This window comes from Ambystoma mexicanum, chromosome 6q, assembly GCF_040938575.1.
Source record: "Ambystoma mexicanum isolate Mex_15411 chromosome 6q, UKY_AmexF1_1, whole genome shotgun sequence".
In the NCBI taxonomy this organism is placed as follows: Eukaryota; Metazoa; Chordata; class Amphibia; order Caudata; family Ambystomatidae; genus Ambystoma; species Ambystoma mexicanum.
In genome coordinates, this window is record NC_090937.1 from 1,436,993,029 (window position 1) to 1,437,009,889 (window position 16,861).

The 16,861-nt window shown below is 49.6% G+C and overlaps 1 protein-coding gene across 4 annotated transcripts in view; it reads right to left on the bottom strand.

Annotated features, from left to right (window-relative positions):
* Positions 1 to 16,861, bottom strand: part of TACC3 (transforming acidic coiled-coil containing protein 3) — a 623,382-nt gene that overhangs the window by 85,469 nt on the left and 521,052 nt on the right. For all 4 annotated transcript variants that reach the window (XM_069632144.1, XM_069632146.1, XM_069632143.1 and 1 more), the window contains one exon: positions 8,592 to 8,698. In XM_069632144.1, the coding sequence (XP_069488245.1) occupies positions 8,592 to 8,698 (107 nt within the window). The remainder of the gene's footprint in view (positions 1 to 8,591; positions 8,699 to 16,861) is intronic.

Here is a 16,861-nt window from a genome sequence, read left to right on the forward strand (position 1 = left end):
CTCGTGTCATGAAAAGGCAAGTATGGAGGCTTGCAAGATAGGACCTGAATCTCTCCCACTCGTCGTGCAGAGGTGATGGCCACAAGGAACGCTGTCTTCCATGACAGGAACTTCAAAGGCGCCGAATGCATAGGCTCGAATGGGGCTCCCATGAGCCTGGTCAGCACCACATTAAGCTCCCACGCCGGGGCAGGAGCCTTCATCGGCGGGAATGATCGGAATAGTCACTTCATAAATTCCTTCACCAGGCGATGAGACCACAAGGACGCCCGTCCCGTAGTCCTGGTATATCGGGAGATGGCAGCCAGATGTATTTTGATTGAGGCGTGAGCCAGTCCAGCCTGGGCCAGTGACAGCACGGCAGCACTTGAGGGGCCATAATCCACAGAGGGCTAATCTTCTGTGCAGGGCACCAGACAGAGAACCTCCTCCATTTATGACTAACACTTGAGAATTGAGGACGCCCTGGCCTTTCCAAGAACCTCTCTGCAATCAGCCGGAATATCGTACCCTCCAAACTCTAGTGCTGCAGGAGCCAGGCCTGCAAGTTCAGCGACTGTGGGTCGTGGTGGAGAATGGCGCCTCATTCTCTTCAGAGAAGATCCGCGTCTGCCGGCAGCCTGACTGTTGGGGACGTTGACAAGTCCAGAAGGTCCGGGAACCAGACCTGCCTCGGCCACGCCGGTGCGACGAGGATCATCCTGCACCTGGACTTCTTGAGCTGGTTGATGAGGCGGAGCAGCAATGGCAAAGGAGGGAACGCGTATAGAAACAGGCCGACCCAAGGGAACGAGAAAGCATCGCCCATGTGTCTCGGCTGTGGGAACCTGCTGGCGAACCTCTGGCACTTGGAGTTCGTCGCTGTTGCGACCAGGCCGATCTGGGGTTTTCTCCATTGTTGGAAGAGTCGATCCACTTGATCCTGGCGCAGTTCCCACTCGTGTCACGAGCGCAGCTCCCTGCTGAGTGTGTTGGCGATGGTGTTTTTTATTCCTGCCAGGTGGAAGGGAACCAGAAACATCCCCTGGGCGACGGCCCAGTGACACAGATCTTGGGCCTCCTTGGATAGGGCTGGGGATCTGGTGCCGTATATAGAACATCGTGGTGGTGGTTTTGGTGAAGATCCTCACCACTTTGTCCTTGAGGGACGGGAGGAACGACTTGAGCGCCCAGAACACTGCTCGGAGCTCCAAGATGTTTATGTGAAGAGACCTCTCCTCCGGGAGCCACATTTTGCGTGGAGATCTCCGGAGTGGGCCTTCCCAACCCTCCAGAGAGGTGTCCATAGTCACCGTCTCCTGAAACGCCGGGGTTTGAAAGTCCGTCGTGAGGTGAGCCCGGGTGCCCCACCATCGGATCGTCCGACGGAACTCCTCGTCAAGGGGGATCTGGTCCTCGAAGCAGCCCCTCCCCTGAAGCCAGCGGGCGTCGAGGAACTCCTGTAGCGGACGCATCCGAAGTCTGCAAAGGGGCACATGGTAGATGCATGAGGACATCATCCCGAGCAGGGACTTGATGGACCTCACCCTGACCACGTCCGTGGCTAATACGCGCCGCACCTTGCCCAGGATGGTCTTGGTCCTCTCCTCTGAAGGGGAGGCCAATTGCCCCACTGTATCGAGCTTCGCCCCTAAAAACAGTGCTACTTGCGATGGAACCAGGTGGGATTTGGGGTAGTTGATGGCGAACCCCAGCTCCGTGAGCAACCGGACGGTCCTCGTCGTATGATCGACAGAGTTCCCTTGACCTTGCCCGGATTAGCCAGTCATCCAGGTAGGGGTAGACGTGGATACCCTGCAGGCGCAGCAGCGCCGCCACTGGTGCCAGGCACTTGGTGAAAACCTTGGGTGCCGACTTTAATCCGAACGGTAGGGCTCTGAATTGGTAGTGGCGTCCCTGAACCACGAACCTGAGGAACTTCCTGTGCCTTTTTAAAATGGGGATGTGGAAGTAAGCATCCTCCAGGTCCAACGACGATAGGAAGTCGCCTTCCTCCAGCTGTCCCAGCACATGCTGGAGGGTGACCATCCTGAATTTCTGCGCCTTGATGCATTTGTTTAACAGACGCAGGTCCAGGATGACAAGGAAGTACCTTGAGTACACTCTGGAGCCCCGGAGCCTCCTGGGACGAGCTCGATAGCACCTTTCCTGAGCATCGCCTTTACATCCAAAAGCAGTTGAGGGACGCGATTCTCCTTCCTGGCCACGGGAGGAATGCGAGGGCACTTCTTTAGTAATTCCAGCGAGTGCCCGTTGGCCAGTGTCCAACACCCAACGATCGGTGGAGATGGACTCCCACACTGACGAACTTCGTCAGCCGGCCTCCTACCGGGGTGCTGCAGTGGGGGCCCGACAACCCGGCCGGGTCAGTCTAGCTTGGAAGCGGCCTTGCCACCTTGGCGATGACGGCGGGAATCCCCTTGCTTGCCGCGACCTCTGTAGGCCTCATGGGAAGAGGAGCGGGCCGCCTGGCGGTAAGTGGAGGAGCCCGGGCCGTCTCCGAGTCGGTCTTGATGGCCTGTAGAAACTCATCCACTGCCTTACCAAAGAGGTTATTGCAGTCGAACGGCATGTCCAACACTCTGGTCTGGACGTCCTGGCGAAAGTCTGTCGCCTTGAGCCATCCTCGTCGTCGAAGGCAAACTTTGTTGCCCAGTTGGTGAAATCCGGTATCGGCAATGTCCGTCGCCACCGTTATGGCATGATCCGACGCCACCTTGCCCTGCAGAATTTCTAGGGCCTCTGCCCTTTTATCAGGCAGGAAATCTAGCAGGGGGGAGCCATCTTGAACCAGAGCTCCCCGTCGTAGCGGGCCACGATAGCTAAGGCATTGGCCGCCTTAATTGTCGTTGTCGCCGCCGACGAGATGACTCCAACTTGTTGCCCTCGCTGCCCGGCGGGGAAGTGGAAGTTGAGGCCGCCGCGAACGCTGCCTTCTTCTTAGCCGCTGCCGAGACGACCAAGACTTTCATGACGGGATGTCCGCTGTGTCATCGCCGCCGTCATTATAGCCGGTCCCCGTCGCCGTATCCATCAAAGTATCCTCTCCCGGCGAGGGGGATGAGGGGTCCACCGGTCTCGCAGGAACGAAGGGCGGAGCGCGGTGGACTCCCTTCCGCTTGTTCGGAGGGCTTACCGACGGGCCTGGTTCTGGCTCCTCCGTCGGGGTGCGTGGCAATCTCGTCCTTATCTCGGTACATAATGATTGGATTGCCAACAAAATGGCCGCCGAGCTATCCTGGCGAGGCGGGAACGACGATCTTGTTTGGTCCGTTCCAAAAGGTTCTTGCAGAACGCACAGTCCTTCTCCACGTGCGTCTTGTCCCCACGGAGGCAGTAGAGACATCGCGAAACACGTCCTCCTGGAAAACGTTATATAATCCGCATCCAGGGCACTTCCTGAACAGCTTGGACCCGGGCGTCGAGCTCCCCTTGTCCTGGGCCATGTCTGTTGAGGTAGGCCGCAGATCTTCCGGAATCCTCCAAGAAGTGTAAACTAGACGAAAACTTCACCCTTGAGGAGCGTAGAAGAATTCCGAAACGGGTCCTCGTTATCGGAAGTAGAAACGGTGGAGCTTGAGGCTAGATTAAACCGAAAAAATGAGAAAATCTCCTGAAAAAGCGCGAAAACACAGCAAAAACTCGAGAGCTAAAGCACGAGGACTCCCAACACTTGAGCGTGCGGTAAAAATCTGAGAATGGCTGCCAGGAGCGGTGCTTAGGGAGAGGGCAGTTATTGCCTGGGGGCAGTATGACCCAGAGATCAGTGATTGGTTACTACTAAGAAAGACAGATCAGAAACGGATACTGATTTTTTCTTTGCCGAGGATTCCCAGCCTGACAGGGAATATTCATGAGCATGGGAATACATGCCAGACCCCATGCCGGAGAACATAGCAGTACACACATGCACAACCACGGGAGGTGGCAAAGCTCAACATTAAGCATTTCAACAACTCACCATTAAGCATCTCTTACCTCCTCACCTAGCTCACCTTCAAACGAACAGGTTGCGCAGCACTGCCTGGCCGACTCTGGACTCCTCCCTGGAATCCCGGTTGGCGCAGTAGAATCTCGTGAAGGTGTGTGTTGACCTCCACGTAGCAGCCCTGCAGATGTCCAGCAGGGGCACACCAGACAGAAACGCCGTAGTATTTGGGATCGCTCTGGTAGAATGGGCTCTCGGACGTCCAGGCAAAGGTCGGTTTGCCAAACCGTGACAATGCATGATGCAGCCGGAGAGCCATCTGGAAATGGAATCCTTCGAGAGGGCCATCCCTTGGTTCACAGGTCCAAAGTTCACAAACAGCTGTGATGTCTTCCGAAAACTCTTTGTGCAGTCCACATAGAACTTCAGCGCTCTAGCCACATCCAGCGAGTACAAAGTCCTCTCAGCCGGCGACGAAGGTGACGGGAAGAAAACAGGTAACACCAAGGGCTCGTTGAGATGGAAGTCCGATGCCACCTTGGGCATGAAGGAGGGGGTGCGTCCTCAGCACTACCCTTGTCTTGTGGAATGTCAGATCTGGAGGTTTACAGAAGAGGGCTTGGATCTCTCCCACTCGTCGTGCAGAGGGGATGTCCACAAGAAACGCTGTCTTCCACGGTAAGAGCTTCAACGGTGCCGAATGCAGAGGCTCGAATGGCGGGCCCATGAGCCTGGTCAGCACCACATTGAGCTCCCACGCCGGGGCCTTCACTGGCTGGAACAAGCGGAACAATCCTTTCATGAACTCCTTCACCAGGCGATGAGACCACAGAGACAACCGCCCCGGAGTTCTGGTGTAGCGGGAGATCGCCGCCAGAAAGATTATGATGGAGGCGTGCACCAGCCCCGCCTTGTGCAGCAACATCAAGTATGGCAGCATTTGAGGGGCCCATATCCGCAGAGGGTTGATCTTCTGTGCACAGCACTAGACAGACAACCTCTTCCATTTGTGTCCATAGCACTTAAGAGTTCAGCGATCCCGTGTCGTGATGTAGGATGGCACCTCCTTCCCTGGAGAGATCCACGTCCGTCGGCAGTTTGACTGGGGGGACGCTGACATGTCCAGAAGGGCGGGAACCAGATCTGCCCCAGCCACGCCGGTGTGACGAGGATCATCCTGCACCGGGACCGTCTGAGTTGATTGATGAGTCGCAGCAGCAACGGCGGGAACGCATATAGTAACAGGCCGTCGCAGGGGAATGAGAATGCGTCGCCCATGCTCCCCGGCTGGAGGTCCAAAAGGAAGGCCGTCTTATAAAGGAGAGAACCCAAGACCTTGGCCGTCTCGGTGTCCGCCTTGATGGCCTGCAGTGACTCGTCTACTGCCTTGCCGAACAGGTCGTTCCCGTCGAAGGTCATGTCCAGTACCCTGGTCTGTACGTCCTGACGGAAGTCGGTGGCCTTGAGCCAACCGCGCTGGCGAAGGCAAACGCTGTTGCCCATCTGGCGAAAGCCGAAGATGTCTGTGGCAACCGTAATGGCGTGGTCCGAAGCCACCTCACTTTCCTGTAGGATTTCAAGGGCTTCCGCCCTCTTGTCTGGTAGGAAATCCAGGAGGGGAGCAATCTTGAACCACAGCTCCATGTCATAGCGTGCCACGATCGTGAGGGCATTGGCCGCTTTGCTGGTAGTCGCCGCCGAGATGACTCATCGTCCCATGGCGTCCTTCCCCTCGCCGTCCCGTTGCGAATTGGAAGTTGATTCCGTCGCCCCTGCCGATTTCTTCTTGGCCGCTGCGGAGACGATTGAATCCGTGGGACAACTGAGCTCTGAGGCACATAGGGGCGGAGTCTGGGACCCAGTACTTCTCGTACCGGTCCCGCTTTGCAAGAACCGTGGACGGGTTCTTCAGCAGTGACAGTCCTTCATCCCAGATGTTGTCCAGTAACGGAACCGAGAGGACAGCCTTCCTCTTGGCCTCCCATCGTTGGTAGAGGAAACCCTCCTTCTGCTCTTCGGGACAAAGCTGGAAAAGCTCTGTTGCCCTGGCGATCATGCCGTGAAAGGAGCCAATTTCATCAGGGGGCTTGAGGGGGAAGGAGGCCCGGGCAGGGGGTGATAGGAGATCCATCCCGTCGGCACCACTGTCGTCCTCCGTCCCCGTCGTCGCTGTCTCCGTTCCAGTCTCATCCCTTGGTGGAGGGGATGGAGGTGAAGGAGGGGGATGATGGATTCGCCTCTGCTTGTTCGGTGGGCGCCCCAATGGTCCAGGTGCCGCTGGATCGTCCGCTGGGGGTAAGGGCAACCTTGTCCTTATTTCCGTACACAGGGTCTGGATAGCTTTCAAGATCGCTCCCGAGTTGTCCTGTGGTATAGGCATCGGTTGTGACGGGAGCGACGGCTGGGGCGCGGGAACATCCGTTTCCTCCGCGGCCTGCTGCTCCTCGTTGGCCCCACCTTTGCTCTCTTCGTCCGCCTCATCGGGATCCCTCCCGTAGGACCGGACTTCCTCTAACTTCTTGTCCAGGACGGTTTTGACGCCAGCCAGCTCATCTTCGGAGGTGCTATCTGTGTCCGTTATGGCTACTGTGCCCCCCCCCTTTCTGGTCTCAGGGTTTCACGGGGGTCTTCTCGATAGGTTGATAAGATGATTCCCTCCAGGGTGGCAGGGAAACTCTAGGCCCGGAAGTAGTCTCCACTGTGTTAGCCTCCACAGGCTTCACCAGGGTCGCCTTCAATCGAGTCCTTCGCCAGGTGAATCGGGGCCTTCACGACCTTGGGTGTTTCTGGGTCCTTCACCTTAGGGGAAGGGTCACCGCCCCCCCCCCCTGCTTTCTCCGTCGGGATCAACCAGGGCTTCTCCCGAAGCTTACCGGGTTCTCAGACTTCCTTTCCCCCCCCCCCCCGAGCCAGAGCTTTGGCTCGTGGTGGATGGCGTCGGGGACATCGCGCCCTGCCTGGCAGCCGAGGAGCCCGAACCAACGGCGCTCCCGGTGCCCGCGGTCTCCTCGATAGTATCCCGAAGGATGGCCCCCATCTGGGGGGTTCACATCAGCGCTAGAAACCTTTCGAAGAACTGGTCTTCGGAAGCTGAAGAGGTGGCAGGAGATATTGACGGAGTGGCTGCGTGCTGCTGGAACTGGGGCACACTGTCTGGGGTGCAGGGGGAACCTGCCCTGCGCTGCCGTTGGATAAACTGACACCAGTCCCACCTTGTGACTCGTTCTTCCACCTGCTCTGCTAGAGGGGGTATCGGACAAGCGACCACCTTGTCTGGCACGGCGGCCATTTTGCCGAGCTGCGTGCCAGAGTCGTGGTGCCTGGCTCATCGGGACCCAGCCCCGTCCAAGACACTTGGTGTTGGAACATAGGGCCTATCCTGTACCTCAGGCCTAGACCTCGAAGGCATATTGCCCTCGGCTGAACTGCCTGTAGTGCTGTGTGAAGGCGCCCCCTCGGCCGCAAAGCCGGTAGCAGGGTGTTTCCTCTCGGGAGTTACCCCAGTAAAAGAACCTTGCGGTCCCTCAGCACTGGCACCGGAAACGCAGAGACCCCTGGGCCGCAAAGCCGGTAGCTGGACTAGCCTCGGTACGTGTGCTGGTGCAAGAACCCGAGAGGTTCCTCCCGGCCAGGCACTTCCTTGAAAAGGAGTCGGCCTTACGGAGTGCGATGGTAAATAAAGGCATTGCCTTTGGCCTCGAGCAATGCTTGACGAAGTCCTTTAGGTCCTCTGGCGGTGACTTCTGGAAAAGCTCCCTCCACCTAGCTAACCTGTTCAGTGCACGTGGAGTCAGTGCATCGCACACGGAACAACCTTCCCAGTCGTGGTCGGGGCCAAGGCAGCGGAGGCAAAGGGCGTGGGGGTCAGATGTAGGGAAGAGCCCCTCGCAAGCTGGACACCTGCCGAAGCCCGCTGGAGTCGACATGCGCCGGGGAGCAGCGTGGCATCAGAAGACCAAGTACCTAAATGAAAAGAAAAAGATAGAATATCTGGGGAAGAGCGCATGGTATTACATGGCCGAAGCCAAACCCAGGAGCCGTGGTGAATTCAGCCCGTTCCCGTCTATGCGGAAAAGGGGACTGAAAAGTGGAGCTGGTGGGTGGAGTCAGGCGAGAGCATGCTCCCAGGGCTGCGCCCCTACATGCCTCTAAATTTAAAGGAGAAGATGATTTTTCTGGTGAGAAAGGTTCCATATCCTGCAACTCGCGAGAAACGCCAATACAGTATGGAGGAAAGTGAACGGGATGTGAGAGTATGGAGGGGCCCCTAGACTGCTATGAATAAAACTCAGTGGTATTCCACCATCTTTCTGGAACAGAGGCGGTCTACCTACATGAGAACTCGGGAAGACCGCAGAGACACATTCCAGAAACCATCCAGGGATTAGACATCCAACCCTGTCCAGTTAGCAGGACTAAGACAAAGGACAGCCCAGGAAGGACATCCAGCAGTGATTAGATGAAACCGGAGCCAAGGCACAGGACCGAGGGACCAAGCAAGTATGGCTCAACCATCCTGTAAAGACCACACATTATACCTCCACCAAATGTGAACTTGGCACTGAGAATTTCTGGTTGTCATGAAATGGAGAAAAACTATACCAGACCATAAAGGCCAATGTGTGTAATCAAAGTGCATGGTAGTTGACAGTCTGATACTCACTTATTTAATTTTTCTTCTGCGTGTGCTTTCAGTGCTTGATACCGCTGTTCCTCTTTTGAGATTCTAGCAAGATAATCTTCAACACATTTCTTTAAAGCTTCTTCATTCTAAAGGCGCACATGTTCGGAGCATAAAAGAAAAAAGAAAATGGCATGGTATGATTATATAACAGAATTGTAAAGTCCATGAACAGGCCATCTTCAAGTTAAACAATGACTGCCATTTACAGAAGATCCATGACATGCAAAGTTAATAACCTTACCCTACATCCAGAACAATTCATATTATGATCCACATTAGTAGCCAACAAAGGTACCCCTTCTTCCAAAGGCATGGCTACTTACTGTTAGGACAGTTTTTCTGAAATCCAAAGGACTTCGTAAAATCATTCAACTGAGGCAGTACAAGACTCCACTCTTAGTATAAAGCTGTACCATCATCGTAGCAAAGACAGCAGGCAGGTTTATTTTAGGAGCGAGAGATGGCTGTAGAATCAGTACGAATTAAATTGTATTACAAAGGGTCCAAAGAAACACTATGTATTGTAAACATAAATGGTTTATTTAAATACAGGTAGGCCCAGATACATTTTAGGGGAAATAAGTGTTAGGTAATAATTGATGCAGTCACACTGTGTGAGACTACACAACACTTACTTGCTTGGTATTAGGTAACCCACCTTTTGGTATAGGTCTGTACTACACAAGTTGTTAGTGTTGTGGGATGTATTAACCCACTTATGCTCCGCCCTGCGGCATCCCTGTGTGCTGATGGTGCCAGAATTATCAAAATGGCCGCAAAACCCCTATGCGCACCAAAACCCATGTAAATCACGCTTTTTAAACACAAAAAGATGGCTGCCAAATCTACCATGCATGTTGCCAGTGGTGGAACAGAGAGCGCACTCCTGAAACATGGCACTGGGCTTCACAACAAGTAAAAATGGAGCACAGATGAAAAGCAGTGCTTTACTGAAAGAAATCCAGAATCTTGTTTTCAAATCTTTTTCTTGGTTGCTGAAACGGCAGAATGCCGGTCCAAAACACCATCAAACATCCAATATTCTTGCTGGGTGTTACTAGTCACTTCTTTCAAGAAATCTTTATGAACATACAATGTCATGAAAAGCGGAATTTGTCACTAAACCATTCACAGCAAAAATGTGCCTGCCTGTGAAATCTGTCAAAATCTGGGCGCAGTACCCGTGGTACCAGCTGTCAGTGGATTGCATCATAAGGATTTAAACTTGTACAACTGAAATCTAAGGTCTGAAATTTAAGTGACCGGTCATTGAGAGTAACCTAGGTTGTCACTACTTAAATCTCATGGTTTAGAAGCTGGAATAAGTATTCTAGCTGCTTGTTGTAAAATTGCAAGTTTATTTTAAAACAAGGAAAAAATGTAACAAAATGACATTTAAATTTAAGCATGACTCTGAGCCAAACCAGTACAACAACTTCCCCCCACAAAGGCCAGGCCCTTCTCCACCAGGAACTCACACCCATGTGATGATTAAGGGGTGGTGGGAGGAGAATTTGGGCTGCTGTGGGAAGGGGACAATGGACTTCCTCCAGCTCAAGGAGATGCAAATTAGGAAGGCTCGTAAATGGCCTCTGCCAGAAGGAAATGGGATGAAATTGCTCGTGAGCTGCAAGAAGAGGAAGGAGGCGGGGACAGAACCATTTGTTGATTCACAAGGACAAAAAGCACCTTTTTAAAAAGACTGATAATTTACTGTGTAAAATTGTGAAAAATATGTAAACCCCAAACTTAGGAATCTAATTTTTGGCTGCACATTTTCAGAGGTGCCAGAACTCTGTGCTATGTTGTGGGAAGTAACAGTGGAAATTATGGTTTTAAACCAAATTTATGTCAAAAGCATAAAACTTCACACGCTTATGCCCATATACAATGCGCACATTTGTGGAAATTTGCTCTGAAATTGGACCATGTATTCTGCACAAAAAGGGCAGAATCCTGTCAAAAGCAGACCCAAGATCCTACAGCGATGGGGCTTGGAAGAGGATCTGCTCCACAAAATATTTAATTTGTATAGGTTATTGTTAGAAAGATTGCACACTTGTAAATATGTATTGTACAAAAAGTAGATTCCATGTTCAAAAGCCAATGGGAGGATTCTGACTCATAAACCCACATCATCATGGTGACACCCTGTTTTCTCCTCCAATCAAGGGAGAGAGGAGACTCTAGCCAATAGCCTGGAAAGTGGGCACCCTTAGGATAATCCAGCATACACACCCCCTTATCATATGCACAAATAGAGAAAGCTGAGGACTTAGAAGAGACACAGATTCACCCACTATCCTGATCCTGGCGAAGCACCCTGAAACAGAACCATCCATATTCCTTGCTCCAGACTCTAGAATGGGCCTTTCTGCTTGCCAAGTTTCTGTAGCTTAACCCTTCTCAGCTAGGCCTTCAAATTCCAGAAACCAGAATTCACCCCAGAAACCTAAGGGGAACTAAAGAAACAGCCAGGCGTGCTGTAACTGCTTTCCAGCTAAAATAATTATTACCAGATCAAAAGACTCAGTCCAGTTGTGCCGTGCGGTGCTGTGACCAGAGAGACCTTGCTGACGCAGCCCAGTCGTGCTGTGCCTGTGCAGACCAGAGCACCTTGCTGTCCAGTCCGGTGCCCAGCAGAATTTCTGAGCAGAATCCCAGATCTTGACGGACCAGAATTCCTGACGATTCTGTTCAAACATATATAATGAGTATACACAGATTAGGACTGCGTCACTAGCATATGTACCATCCATAGTCTATCTTTATCTAAACCCATCCTCTTGTATTCAGAACCTGCATTGTTAGAAATTTGTTTGAATGGTCTGAACTCTCTATCTTATCCCTACTATATTCCTTCTGTACTAGTATTGTTAAAAATATCTTTGCGTGGATATATTTCATCTGAAGAAGGCTTACTCCTCAGCAGGCAGTCGCCCTGATCCAGTGGCTGTGCGCTCCCGTGTGGTATTTGCTTCTTCATAGTCATCCCCTAGTGTAAAGAAATCCAATTGTCTTTTAAAAGCGTTTCCCTGTTTTCCAATTCTTGCGCCTATCTCAAAAAAACAACCTCCACTAAAAAGTCTTAACTTTTGCAGTTTTCATGCTAGAAACCTCTGCTTGTAGATCACATCCACAGCTATCCATAGGACCAAAAACCGCATCTCAAATCCATATAGTTTTCCTGCAATCGCGATTACTGCGCACTGAAAAGTTTGCCGCAAATTTTGATTTTGGAAATTTCAATCAAGTGTAAAACAGCATTTCATTGCACCCTACCTCAGTTTTAGTTTTCACATTGCTTATTAGTGTCAAATCATTGCTAGTGTTTGCCTATAACTATCTAAAGCGGCTCCCATTAGAATTTCCACAATTTAAACCATATTTAGGGTTTTACCCATTCCATTCTGAGTTAACTTTAAAACCATTTTGACAGTTTGCCAATCATTTTCTTTTGTGTTTGCTGGGGGGAAATTGGATTGACATTTTTTTTTTTAATTCTGCATTCCTGAAACCTCTTCTCTCTCCTCCTCTCTTTACATTGCCTATTGGGCGGTTGAAGGGAGTGCAGGGGGAAATAGTAACCACATTGCCATTTGATTTGAACACACACAAAAGTATTATTTCTGTGCTGAATTGTTTTGCTCACTATTACTCCTTGTGATTAAAGAGTGTTTAGTGTTACCTCATCCCATTGGTGATTATTGTATAACCATTAAACATAGTGTGATTATATTGTAAACCACAAATAAATATTTTAACTTTGCAAACCAGCCCGATTCCTGGTTTCAAGAGAGGGGCGTGATATAAGTGGTACATCGTTCAGAATAAAAACTTTTAGACACAAATAAATAAGGGTTTCAGTTGTGCATTACACGCTAGGCATTGACTTAGGTGAAGTGCTGGATTGAAATCACTTACAGTGTGTCAGAGCAGCCAGGCCTATCTCAAGAGGGGTAAATGTGAGCTGTAAATCTGTATAAATGAAATGCGTAACACTTGCACTCAAGGTTTCCATTATAGTTATATTTATCTAACATCAATTTTTAAATAAGCGCTCTTTAAAAAGGCAATTCATGTAACACTGTAAATCTACTTTAAAACAACTTTTCATAATCAGAACAGGGGACGTGAGCTTTCACTATTAATGGAGATAGTGGGATTAACCCAGTTTAATGACTTTTCTGGGTCAGATTCTTCGCTACACGGGAGTCATATATAGTGCTTTAATACGGTTGTGCTGTATATAAATCTATATAGGTTGGTGTGTATGCTAAGGATCATTGCTGAGGTGGGAATAGGGGGTCATAATGTTCTTTTATTTTAATGCTTAGTTATTTTTGTTTGATATGGAAATTTTAAGGAAGTTGAAACACGAAAATGATTACCCTTAATTGACATACTGATTGCATCATTGGGTATCCCTCACTTCCTTTTCATAAATTACCTGCATTATAATTCGCTCCACGCAAGCATTTTCAGGAAAGTTTCCAAATGCATATGTGTCTATGTGGACTTGAGGATGTGCATGCATTTCCATAATTTTTTTAAGTCATTGGCTACATACGTTTGTACTCCTTAGGTGAGGGAGTTTGGGATATGTTATTTTGTATTTTCGAGCAGTCATGAGACCGTGGTATGTTTTTTTAAATTAGAACAGCATGAGCTTTGAAACATGGCTGCGAGGTGGGCCTTTTTGGTGACTGAACCTGCATTGGGAGTATGGGAGAACAGATCTATATGGTTATTGCGATTAGGAAAATGAAGGGTGGGAATATTGTGGGTCACTGTTCTATTGGTGATTGAGTTACCCTGTTAGCAGACAGTTTGAAAAATGGGTTTGCTTGCATCTTTCCATGAAATTTGTGAAATTGCATTTAATTGGAGTTGGGATTTGGGTACTTGGCAGGGGAACGGTTAATTGTCACCGGAACATGGATAAGAGACCAAATGTGTGATTATTCTTTATACGTTATGCTGTTCAAGATGAATGGTAGTAGGTTATACTGAAAAGAGATTGTGAATGTATTTTCTAACAGTTTGTGAATTTTAGGGATGCAGTAAGAGAAGAAATAAGGATACTTTGTTAATGGACACCGTTAATCGGGAGTCTATGGTTTAGAATAAAATTTGCTTAGATGGTTTCGTCTTATTTGGACGGACATAGGTTATGTCTTATGGATTTATTTTCTTTTTGTTGTTGTAATGTACTGTCTTTATATGTTTTCTGGATTGATTGTATGTGGTATAATGGAAGCATGCATAGCAGGAAATAATACAGATCAGATGGAACTATGGACCTCACATATTGACAAGAGACCATTTCATAGATGGGATGTGTAGTCAGGATTGTTGACTTAATTTATGTTGGTTTACAAATGTTTAGGGTATGTAGGAGGTAATGGGTGATTTAAAGTTTGTGTCTTGCAACTTTAAGGGTCTAACTTGCCCCATGAAAAAGAGGAAAGTGATGGCCAGTCTGTGGAGAGCAAAGGCATGTGCAGTGTTCATACAAGAAACTCACTTGTTCAATTAATCTAGGAAATATCTGACCAATAAAAGGTATCCACGTGAACTATCAAAATTGTTAAGTCTCAAAATCAAGGGGAGTTGGTATCTTTTTTTAGAAAGGGATTCATCTTCAAGATTGAGAAAGCTATTTTTGATGAAGGTAGGATTCCGCTCGTGGACATTTTGTATGGCGGCAAGGTTATTACAGTGGGATGCGTGTATGGTCCATGTCCTCCAAATAAGTTATTTTTTGAGACCGTTACACGGTTGCTGCGTGATATACAGGGTGACAGTTATAATTGGTGGAGACTTTAATTGTGTTATTAATCATACTGTTGACCGATCAGCAGTGTGCAGATTTATAAATTATGAGACGAGTGAAGAGTTTTGTTAGTTTCTTGACCGATTTAATCTGGCGGATGCATGGAGGATTTCACATTCTTCTAGCAGAGAATACTCCCTTTTATTCGCCAGTGCACAATTCCTTTTCCCGGATTGACAATTTATTGATCTCCGAGAGATTGGTTGATACATTACTGAGTGCTAACATTAGGAAACGCGAAATCTCTGATCATGCCTTGGTGGATCTGAGGCTCACAATAGGTGAAGAACAGTCAAACCTCTTCAGACAGCGTATGAAGACAGGAATTCTGACAATGAAATAAGTCACCTCAAAGCATATATTGAGATGTTCCATAAGGAAAATATAGGTTCCGCGGATATTCAAGTAGTATGGGATAGTTTCAAAGCTGCCAAAAGGGGTGAATTAACAAGACTTCATACTCTATGAAAAAAATGGAGCTAATGAACTTACATAAGTTTAGGAGGGAGTTAGCTGTTCTTCAAAGGAAATATGCGTGAACCATATAAAGGATTGCATAATGATGACTTGCACACAGGAAGAACTAAAACACAAAACAAATTTGATGGCTGAAAAGGGTATCTTTTTTATGAGACAAAAATACTGGGAGAATGGGGATAGGGCTTGCAGTCCCTTGACCACCATTTTAGGTCAGGGTGGAGAGATGGAGGAACATTGAACATCTCGGATTGAGAGCAATTGAACATTGGATCCATGAGGCCGCAAAGTGCAGCAGAATCCTCATCCTCAGTCTCGTGTGCGGGACGGCTAATAGGACCGCTGCCAATAGGCCCAGGAGATGTTGGTACTACCATGCTGAGGTCACTTCTCTGCTGAGGAAGTGGGTGGTGGTCCTCTTGATGGCCGAGATATTGTCCTCCGACGGAAATACCTTCTTGTGCACATGTCCCAGATGAGGCCCAAGAATGTCAGTCTGCGTGGGCTGCAGCTGCGACTTCTTGAGATTGAGCGAGAAGCCGAGATCGTGGAGTGTGTTCAAAAGGACATGGAAAGAGTGGTGAACCGCTTACAGAGATGTATCCCTGACAAGCCAGTCATCGAGGTATGGGTAGATGTGGAGGCCTTGCATTCTGAGGAGGGACGCCACTGCATTAATGAGCCTGGTAAAGAGCCTGGGGGCAGAGTGGAGGCCAAAAGGAAGGACCTTTTATTGAAAATGGTAGCCCATGATCCTGAACTGTAGGAAAGAACGATGGGGCTTCCAAATTGGGAAGTGAAGGTACGCGTCGTTCAGATCCAGGGAGCACATCCAGTCTCCCTTGCACAATGTCTCAGCTATAAAAGCTGGATTAACCATTTTGAATTTTTGCAGGGGTAAGGAGAGGTTGAGGGTGGAAAGGTCCAGCACAACTCTCGGGCCGCCTGGTTCTTTTTCTGAATGGCGAAAATCCTCGAGTAAAAGCCCAAGCCTCGCTGGGAGGCTGAGACTTCCTCAACTGCCAGGCTCTCTACGAGCGACCGGATCTCTGCCAAAAGAGTTGCTGTCCCAACTGGCTTTTCAGGGATACATCTCTGGAAGCGGTTCACCACTCTTCCCATGAGTTCTGCTGGCGGCTCTAGCTTCCCGGTTATAGCTGCCCAAACATGGAATTAACTTCCTGTAGACCTTAGAACTGACCAGCCTTACTCTAGCTTTAGACGGAGAATCACCTGCCTACGAGCTAATGACATTGAAACATGACCCCCCCTTATGACCTTCACCCTTCCTATGACCCGCTCTCCCCTGCCCCCACTTTGTCAAATGACCTTCTTACTGAATCAAGTTTCTAAGTCGTCTCCTACTGCTCTGTAACCAAGTATACCATGCATACATTCTCTGTAACCTTTTTCCTAAGTATTCTTGTATTGCTTGCGCCCAGCTACCTGAGGGTTTTGGACTTGCGTCATAACAAATAAACAAACCTGTGGGAGTGGAGGAGGGAGGAGAGGCTGTGATAGGGAGGCGGTACCCCGTGGATACTACGGAGAGGATCCAGGGGTCTGAAATTCTGGCACCAGAAATGTGTGTGGAGAGCAAGCCTGCCCCCCCACCAGAGACATGTGGACCCGAAGGGGTGTGTCATGCCTGCTTTCCCTCGGAGGCTGTTGCGGAGGACTGGAAAAAGCCCTTTAACCCCTACCCCCCCCCCCCCCCCATTTGTTGCTTGCGCCGCCGGTTCTGTGACAGCGAATGATCTTGCCTGGATCTCGTTCCTGGAATCCGCGGAACCCTCCGTACCTACGACCCCTGCCGAGGATGAATAAAGACTTGGCCGTTTGTGAGCCGTTTTTCTTCTTGTCCAGCTCTTCGTCCATGGAGGAGTGGAAGAGGGTCCCACCCTCCCATGGTAGATCTAATATGCGTTCCTGGACG